The sequence below is a fragment of the Hydra viridissima genome, unplaced genomic scaffold, assembly GCF_058129835.1.
Source record: "Hydra viridissima isolate aposymbiotic clone 2 unplaced genomic scaffold, HvirCarnegie_v1 scaffold_11, whole genome shotgun sequence".
Classification (NCBI taxonomy): domain Eukaryota; kingdom Metazoa; phylum Cnidaria; class Hydrozoa; order Anthoathecata; family Hydridae; genus Hydra; species Hydra viridissima.
Window position 1 is genome coordinate 4,381,022 of NW_028324310.1, and position 10,050 is coordinate 4,391,071.

The 10,050-nt window shown below is 30.4% G+C and overlaps 1 protein-coding gene and 1 long non-coding RNA gene across 4 annotated transcripts; both read left to right on the top strand.

The window, feature by feature from the left end:
* Positions 1–3,721: 3,721 nt before the first annotated feature.
* LOC145188899 (uncharacterized) lies at positions 3,722–6,470 on the top strand. 3 transcript variants are annotated; one of them, XR_016444726.1, is made up of 6 exons: positions 4,240–4,610; positions 4,703–5,297; positions 5,600–5,697; positions 5,797–5,831; positions 6,030–6,110; positions 6,191–6,470. It is a non-coding gene; the product is annotated as an uncharacterized LOC145188899 (long non-coding RNA). The 3 variants fall into 3 exon arrangements; XR_016444727.1 differs by lacking the exons at positions 4,240–4,610; positions 4,703–5,297 and adding an exon at positions 3,722–3,896; XR_016444725.1 differs by having other exon boundaries at positions 4,240–5,297.
* Positions 6,471–7,927: 1,457 nt separating this feature from the next.
* LOC145191694 (2',5'-phosphodiesterase 12-like) lies at positions 7,928–10,026 on the top strand. Its single transcript, XM_080068843.2, has one exon. The coding sequence runs from the start codon at positions 8,201–8,203 to the stop codon at positions 9,803–9,805; it is 1,605 nt and encodes a 534-aa protein (XP_079924969.2). The 5' UTR covers positions 7,928–8,200; the 3' UTR covers positions 9,806–10,026.
* Positions 10,027–10,050: the final 24 nt, after the last annotated feature.

The window sequence follows — 10,050 nt, forward strand, 5'->3', positions numbered from 1 at the left end:
CGGATTAATAATCCGAACAGCAAAAAGAATCCGCAAAAAAAAAAATCCGCTAGTAGTTCGTAAAAATTTTTCGGATTGATAATCCGAACAGCGAAGTGAATCCGCAAAAAAAAAATTCGCTAGTGGTTCGTAAATTAGCTTTCGGATTATTAATCCGAAAAATTTTTACGAACTGACTATTTTAATCCGCAAAATAAGTCGGATTGGCTTTTTGCGGATTTTACGAATCGAATCGGCGGTGCCTAGTTTTTAGTAGAGACCGCCGATTCGTTACTGTTTATCGGTTTGCGGATTGTGCACCGAATTATCTATGCTAAACGGTTCAAACTACTTACGGATTGATTTGATCCGAAAATAATTTATCGGAAAATAATTCGTTAAAATTTTTTCGGATTATTTTTTCGGATTGCAATCCGATTCGATACTTTCGGATCGGATTGCAATTCGAAAAATTTTTTTCGAATTGGAATCCGAACCGATATTATTTTTACGGATTTATACGGATTCAGAATAAAAAAAGCTTTCGAATTAAGATTCATTTTTATTTATTTATAATATTCAAATATACAATGAAACGAAATGATTTCCTTGTTAAGAAATAAAAAAAAGTCAAAATCACACTGAAAGTTAATCATTTTCCAAATTCATTTCCTGGCCACACAATGTCTTGAATTTTACTGAGTTGCTTAGTGTTTTCTTTCATATATACCAACATCTCAACCTTTGAGATTGAAAGATTGGTTCTTCTAGAGCTGTATATATTCCCTGCTGTTGAGAAAACTCTTTCAGATGTTGATGATGCAGCAGGTATACAGAGGTTTTTTCTGGCTAGCCTTGACATTATTGGGTAAATATACTGGTTTTGTTTCCAGAATTCCAGTACATTTGTATTTGCTGGAACTGGTTTTGAATTCAAATACCCCTCAATTTCAGTAGAAATGGCTTTCTTGGTGCTTGTTTCACCTCCAGGATTAATGTAACCTGCACCAAACACTTTCTTCCTCAGTTGTTCAGTGAAATCAAAGTCGTCATCATCTTCATCATCCAACATTAAAGGGGAAGGAGTGCTTTGGCTAGCCAAAATTTCTTTTTTTGACAGTTCTTCCATAGCTTTTTTTACTGCAGTTTTGACTACTTCAAATTTTTCCCCCTCATCCACAAAGCACATGCCCTTGCTGTTAGGATCTAAAAAATGAGCTATAGAGAATTCAATATTCATCAACTCCCCTTCGAATCTTTTGTTTAGATCTTCATTGAAGTAGTGAGCAAGCTCTGATAACACCTCGGTTTTTGGCTTGATCATCTCCCTTTCTAATCTTCCTCTGATGTTGTATAGGCAATTAATAACGGAACAGATGCTAACATTCTTTTCACTGCTGCATTTCTCAGAGAATTCTGAAAAGCCTCTCAGAAGCCGGATGACAGATTGAATAGATTCCACTTCATCATCTGTTGGTAAAAGATCTGTCAACTTACAACCTCCAGAAACAGTAGGGTTTGGATTCTTTAAAGAATGCATCGCCGGAAGAAGATCCACCACAGACTCCATTTGATGGAGGTCAGAGTTCCATCTTGTGGGGCATCTCTGTACTAACTTCGTTCTGGAGTTTTTTAAGGCTTTGGCAGCATTAACTAAAGTCATAGCTTTTTGAGAGGACTGGTTGAAGTGACCTACTAATTTTGTTATTTTGTGGTTGAGAATTGACCATTTTGGACATCTTTTATCATCGACAGCACCACTGACAACTAGATTTAGACGGTGGTCGACACACCAAATTGCACTTTGAACCCCAATTGATTTCCTAACACCTGCTTGGACATTAGCTGCACCGTCGACTGTTATCCAGGTTTTGACTCCAAAATCAAGTTCCAGTTTGTTGATAGATTCATTGAGCTTCTTGGCAATATTGTCGGCAGTATGTTGTTCGGGGAAGTAGGACATTTCTACCAAGAAGCGCTTTAATTGGAACTTTGAATCTATATAGTGGAGTGTAAGGCTCATGAAAGACAAATTGGTGTGATCAGTGGTCCACACGTCGGATGTAAAGGCCACTCCATCAAGATTTGACTTGTCTGAATTGAAAATGTTTTTTACTTATTCCTTGATGAATTTAAAAAGGAGAGGAATGTATTTTGTAGATATATTCTTTGCTGTAATGGCTCTGAATTGACCGTTGGTTGCAGTTCTCATCATCCGGGTGAATGCGTCAGTTTCTACAATAGAAAATGGTTGAGTGTCCTCAATCACCCATTTAGTAATGTCAACAACAGTTCTTATTTGATTGATGTCAGTAACTTCCCATTCAGGTTTGGTAGCCTGTTTTCTGCCTTGCAGTGTCTGTGTGTTGGAAGTGCCACAAGTTCCACTTGGTCCAGGCTGTGGTGATACTGGTGTATCTTTTTGTGTTTGTGGACATCTCCTCTTTTTTCCTCTTTGTTGTGTTTGTTCAAAATCTGAGTCTTCAGAGGCAAGCTCATCAAAAATGTCTGGTATTGTTGATTTTTGCTTGTCTTTCCTTTCTAATTGATTATATAAATTCAAGTGGACTCTTTTCAAATGGTTCCTTAAAGGACTTGTGGTGCTTTTATTGATTAAGTATATTTTGCCACAGGCCTTGCACTTTGCCTTGTTTTCCTCCACATTGTTGAAGAATTCCCAAATATTAGACAGCTTAGGCATCTGAAAAGAAAAAAAAAGTGAAATAAAAAAAAAAGAAACGAATCGGATTGAGTTTGCCATATCGGATCGGACGAATATTTCGGATTATTTATTGAATTTAAAATCCACAAAAACGGATCAGATTGTTAATAAGGATTACTTTTCGGATTAAAAATTCGAAAACACGGATCAAATCACATTTTCGATTTACTGACTTTTTATTGAAATATTTGCCTCAATATTTCCTTAATATTTGCCTTAATAAAACGTGATAGTTTTTGATGCATACAAACAGTTTCCGAAAAAGAACTAATTATTTATTAAGTTATTTGAAAATTTTCCTTAATATTCGTCTTAACAATAAATGATATTTTAGAGGCATGCATAAAGTTTTCAATAAAAGAACTAATTATTTGCCTTAATTATTGAAATGAGCGTAACAATTTTTCAAACTAGTTTTTATCTCTATTTCTATTTTTATTTCTGTTAATATTTAAGTAGAAGAAATATTACACTATAAATTTTAGCGGACCAATCCACTAATTGAAGCAATCCGCAAAGCGAAATAATTCGCAAAGGAATTCGATCCACAAAAAAAAAAAAAAAAAAACCCGCAAAAATTCAGTTTGAAATATTCTTAACTTTTAAATCAAATTAATATAATATTGGCTTACCGTAATAAATGTAGGTGAAGAATAGTAGACTTGATCTGTTGAACGAATTGTTGTATGTTAAGATTTCAAAATAGAACTGATTGAAAATAAAAAAGAAATCCACTATTTATAGGACGCGCACATAATAAAAACGTAATTTTTTTGGACCACACCATTTAATGGTGACGCGAACGGAACGCGATTCGTATAATTCGCTAAACGAATTAAAGTTAAATTGATTTGTAAAAATTTTTCGGATTAATAATCCGAACAGCAAAGAGAATCCGCAAAAAAAAAAATCCGCTAGTGGTTCGTTAATTAGCTTTCGGATTATTAATCCGAAAAATTTTTACGAACTGACTATTTTAATCCGCAAAATAAGTCGGATTGGCTTTTTGCGGATTTTACGAACCGAATCGGCGGTGCCTAGTTTTTAGTGATATTTTTTACAACTTTGACTTCTAATTAGAGCACTTTCCGTTGATTTTCAGGTCTATGTTTTTATATTTTTCTGAATCAGCATAAAATTCTCTATCATAATCAATCATAAAAAAAGGGGGGTGCGAAAGTCGAGTAGCGCCACAGTAAGTATTAAATAAGATGTAAAAAAAAATCAAATTAGTTTTTAGTCTTAAAATATAAATTATATATAAATTTATAATGATTCTATATCTATACTTTATATTATAAAATATAGCTATAATTATTGCTTATAAATATTAAAAGTTATATGATTTTAACATTGTTATAATCTTATAGCTATACTTATAACTATACTTTATAATATTAAGTTTAGATATTGATATAAAGTATAGATATAGATTCAGTTTATAAGACTCAAAATTAAAAAGACTAATTTATATACATATATATATAAATATATATATATATATATATATATATATATATATATATATATATATATATATATATCACAAAAGTCACAAAAGTTTTAGTACACCTTACAATTTAGAGAAAACACTTAATAAAAACCATTTTAAATGCAAAAAAATAATTTTATATCAAAGTAACAAGAATATATCGTACAAGAAATAGAAAATAATTAACTAATTAAAAATATTTGTAAAACTGAAAAAGTTTAATTTTTGAATTTACAATATATCACAAAAGTTTTCCTACATTAAACAAAACTTGTAAAAAAAGCAAGAATATGAAATTAAAAAATCTTTAGTATTTTGTTGAGCATCCATTGGCATTTACACAAGCTTTTAATCTTCCATTCATCGATGACACTAATTTTTCGGTATAAGAAGACAGAATTTTGTTCCATTCTTCTAGTAAGATATTTTTTAGCATATTAACATTTGTTATTCTATGTTTCCTGACTTGTTTGTCTAAATAATCCCACACATTCTCTATTTGGTTTAAGCCTGGTGATTGGGGAGGAGAATGCAGTTGTTTTGGAATATTGTAGAGTAACCATGATTTTACAACATAAGCAGTGTGTTTTGGATCTCAATCCTGTTGAAATATCCAATTATTTCTTAACTTTAATTTAGCAGCATCTGATTTCAAATTATTTTTTATAATGTCCAAATATACCCAGCGATTTATATTATATGTATTTTTTAATATATACCAGCTTTAGTAAATAAAACAATTTATATAAATTTATATAAGTTTCAATAATGAGCTTTTGGACAAAACGGCGAAGAAAAAACTGATGCCTACATCAAGTTTTCCAATGCCATTAAATAAAGAGGCATTTTTTAGTTCAGAAGATGAATAACATTTTTAAATAAAATAAATATCTTTACTTACAAATTTGTTATCTTTATTTTACAATACTTAATATATTTTTAAATATTTTATATTTTAAACTCACTGGAGTAAAGTATTTGTGCAATAAATATTACTGTTTCCATGTCTTTCATATTCATTCCCTTTTACTGTAACCTCTTGTATATGAGATTATTAATGAGAATTTAAATTGATCGTGATATCAAATGTTACCAGTGAATAAAGTAAGATAGATTTTATTATTTTAATGTTATTTGTTTCAATGTTGTTTTTGAAAGAAATCCAAAATATAAGTTCTGGAGTCTGTCTACTGTTTGAAAAAATTATATACTTATTTACTAAACCATTTTATTTCAATCAACTATTTGGCTTTCTTTATATTTTTTCAAGGTATTTTCATAGTATATTATATTGTGCTATGTTTTTGTTTGTATGGTGAACACTATGTTCAATGTGCAAACTATATTTTAGTTCATCAAGTTATATTTTTATTGATGTGTTCTGTCTCTGATTCTTTATTTTTCAGATCTGCAGTTGTGTCTTAGGCCTATGGTTTGCAAAAGGTTCACCGTTGCCTTTAAGTTGTTGTGGGTTTCACAGTTTGATTTCCAACCTGGCATATAAGTATATCGTTTTTAAATACTATTTTATTTCTTAACTTAAAATTAAAATTAAAGATAGTTTTTTTAATGAAATAACAATTTTTTTTTTATTGTTCATTAGCCCCTCAAGCGTATTGGTAGGAATTGGTATACCAGGTAGAGTATTTAAGGTTACTGTATATGAAGTTTTATTTTTAAAAAAAGGCACGCAATATGACTTTATTTTTATATGGTTTTTTTAAAAGATGTTTCCTTAGTTAAGATAATGTAGCAATATAATTAAGCAATTTTTTTGTTGTTTTTATGTTTTAAATTATGCTTAAATAATAAATTTAAATTATTTATTCAATTTAGATAAACTTAGTATTTGGAGTTATTTGTCAATAACTGATGATCAGACTATTTTAAACAAAAACGTTTTTAAGGGCTGAGAAGGTAAGTTTATTATCTTTGTTGTAATAGCTCTAAACTTAACTGTTTCAATATTTTAATTATATATCATTGTCTGCTTTCAGGTAAAAGTTAGAAGTCTACAGACTGCAACGTAAATCAATTTTCAACATATTATGGCTTTCCGAGTATATTTAGTTTTCGATTGAAATGAGAATAAACTAAACTTAAAGATGTGTTTAAAATTAACTATTTATTTTATATTTTATATTTTAAACGTTCGCTAAACGCAAGTTAAGCAATAATCTATAGATACTAATATTTTATATATTCTGTTTTAAATTTAAAAAAATTATTGTGACTTTAATATTCATATTGTAATTGTAAGTTGCAATCTTAAAATGATTTTTACTATAACTTCTGATTATTCTTTTTGTTCACCGAGCTTAGCGTTGCCACGTATGACCTAATGATATACAGTTGGGCTAGTGTTTTTTGGTGCAAGGAGAATTTCAGTATAGTAAATTCGTATTTAATGGCTATATACCTATGCACAAAGTCAAAAGGTATTTGATGTGCCTTCCAGGCATCGGCAGGATTTGCCATTCTTTTATGAGTAAAAATTGCGCTGAAAGATATACACAATTTTGCTAACGATAAGTGCGTTCTATTCAAACAAAAATACAAAAATAATATGTATATCAATGCATTCAAATCTTAGTGAAAACTTATTATAGGTCCTATGTTATTCCGCTATCGCTTTATCATCGGTCTGCCGCTGACGGACCGTTGTTCAAAAGTTGTCGATTTGCCGCCATCGGTCCGCTGCCGAACCGCCTGCAGCTTTCCGCTAACGGACCGATGTAAATACCAATGACATATTATATATACTAGATGTCTAACTTCGATCCGAAATGTGAAGGCGTGGGAGCCATTTTAATTCGGGTAAAAACGTTCATTTTTAACTTTTATTTCGCACGTCGGATATAGTTTTTGCCCTTATTACAAATGGCGGATATAGTTTTTGCCCTTATTACAAATGGCGGATTCAATTTGTAAACAAAAAAAGCGGCTTCACTTTTTGTCCAATAAAATCCCGCAAGTTAGACATCTAGTATATATAATATATCATTGGTAAATACGATGTGCAAGCCTACGCGGCAACGCAGCGGGCGGCCGACGTCGGCACGACATAAGTGCTGACAGTGGTCCGTTGTCGGTCCGCCTGCGTAATGTTTGCTGGAATAATACTAAAATTTTGAAGGTGGAATCCTTAAAAATCCTATGGTGGAAACCTCAGAAATATTAAATGTAGCATCTTTATCAAATTTAGCAAATAATTTCTGGTTTGAAAAAATGATAGTTACTCAAGTAACTCAAATTTGAATAAAATATTTTAGTTTGTTTTTAAAAAAGCAGTAATGTAAGTTTTGTTTTGAATTGCCCAAAGTTACTGTTCATTTAAACTTTCAAAAAAAATTCCACTTTTATTAAAGCAAGAAGAGAATTTTTATATTATTTTCGTTACTAACGTGAAGCAAATTTTTGAAACTTTTAAAACGAAAATTTCTTTGCAAAACTGTTAGTGAGAAGTTTTTGTTATATACAAAGCTCTCTTTCTCTATTTCTAATTGCAAAGAATGAACTTATCAATAGAACACTAAAATTTCACATTATAATTATATGAAATTATTTTAGAGGATTGATTTTTTTTAACAGTCTGTATTTACAGGAATGTAAAATAAAATCTGTTAATAAATTCTGAATTTTGTAAACGGTAGAGCTGACTCCTAGTGACGTCATCATATAAACTTTTACGTAACACTTTATGGCGCTAAAACCGTGAATTTCCCGGCAGTACGAAGTTGAAGAAGCGGGGAAAAGTTCCGCCAATTAAAACAAAATAAAAAAGAAGAATTAGATTCAAATTTGTGTCCAGTTATATATATATATAGTCTACTTCCTAAAGAAGCGGCAAAATCCTCTAGATAAAATACACTCCACTTTAAAGTCATCCGTACTACACATGTAGCTTTATCTGATAGAACTAATAAATGCAGTTTAGATTTTGTATTTTATAATTATAGTGAGAACCAAATAGTTTATCTTTAGATATGTAAAAAGAGAAAAGCAGAATGGATAATCATTTTGCAAGTGTTATAACCCATAAAGATGAAATGACAATAGAGTTCTTTTATAAAGAAAAAAAGAGAACGTTTGTCAGACCAAAAGAGGGAGAATTAACAAAGACTTTGCAGCGCATTTCTTTAAAGCTTGGTCCTCAAATTAAAAAGAAGAATAAAACAGGAAATACAGCTTTCAAAATTTCTAATGAGCCAGTTAATGTATCTGTTTTTGACGCTGATTTAAATCTGTGTGATGACCAAAAATCAAACATAGATAGTTTTCAAGAAGGTTGTTTCATGGAAATAATTTCTCAGCGATATTTTATACAGCTAAACCCTCCGACTGTTATTAAGTTACTGTTACCTGAATGCATTTTGGCAGGTTTTCCTGTTTACCCTCAGCTAAAACTTTTTTCAGCTTTTGTAAATAAGTCTAAGTTTACTTGGTACAAGTCTTTAAATATAAAGGGAGACTGGGAAGTTGTTGGTGAGGATTTTTCTTATGTCCCTGTTAACAAAGATATCATGTTTCATTTGAAATGTGTTTGTAGGCCTGGTGATTATATGAAATATGGTCCCTTTTTGGAGGAGGTTGTAAGTAGTCCAGTTTCACCAGGTCCTGGAATTTGTATATTTGAAAAAAGACACCTTTATACTCAAAGATATTTGGAATCTAATGACAAGTTGCGTATTGTGACATACAATATATTAGCAGATGTTTTTTGTAACACTGATTTTGCAAGTGAAGTGCTATATCCATACTGCCCAAAATATGCTTTAAAATTAGATTACAGAATGAATCTGCTTATAAAGGAACTTGTTGGTTTTAATGCAGATATATTATGCTTACAAGAATGTGAATTAAAGATGTTTGAAATTTATTTGAAGCCTGTGTTACAAATGCATAATTATGAAGGTTATCTAAATTTGAAAACTGGCGAAATGCCTGAGGGTGAAGCGCTTTTTTTCAAAAGCAATAAATTTACCCATTTGAAAGATGTCAGCATTTCAGTAAAAGATGCATTACATTCGGAGTGTAACAAAAGTATTCTAGCTGCAATTGAAAAAAGTGAAATTTATTATTCACTTTGTAAAAAATCTACTATTGCACAAATTCATATTGTTGTAGAGAAAGGGAGTAATGGGCGTCATCTATGCTTGTTTAACACTCATCTTTACTATAAACCTGGTGCACAAGTAATTAGAATTCTTCAAATGGCAATTTTAGTAAACTTTGTTGAAAATGTTTTAAAAGAGCATGAGACAAGATGCTTTTTGATTATGTGTGGTGATTATAATTCTAAAAAAGGAGATCCTTTATTGCAGTATTTATACAAAAACCCTTTTTCATTAAAATCAAGCTATGATTTTGATTTAGATTATGAATTTTGTTGTCCATTTAAACTAACTAATGTTACAGGATTTCCCTTATTTACTGTATTTGTGCAACAGTTTAAGGAAACATTGGATTATATTTTTGTTGATGAAAACTTTTCCTTAGATGCATTTGTTCCAATTCCATTGGCTGAAGAGCTAGAAGTATATACTGCTTTGCCTTCAGTAGTTTCACCATCTGATCATCTCTCTTTAGTTGTTGATTTGAACTGGAAATAGATTTGCAAAGAAATTGTAATACATCATTATATGGATTAATAAGCACATATCTCTTACTAGTTACTATATTGGTGCCAGCTTGTTTAGATAAAAATGATAAACAAATTTTTAAAAAGTTAGTTTAGAATATTTAAATTTTGTGAGATTATTTCACAGGAAAATTGTATCATTTTTCTACTCTTTAATTTTATTTTTGTAGAATTAGTATTAGAATTTTAAAATCTATATTTTTAATATCTAATATT

What these genes read in the sequence shown, in the direction of transcription:
- LOC145191694 (XM_080068843.2), top strand. Translation starts at nt 8,201, where the DNA reads ATGGATAATCATTTTGCAAGTGTTATAACCCATAAAGATGAAATGACA.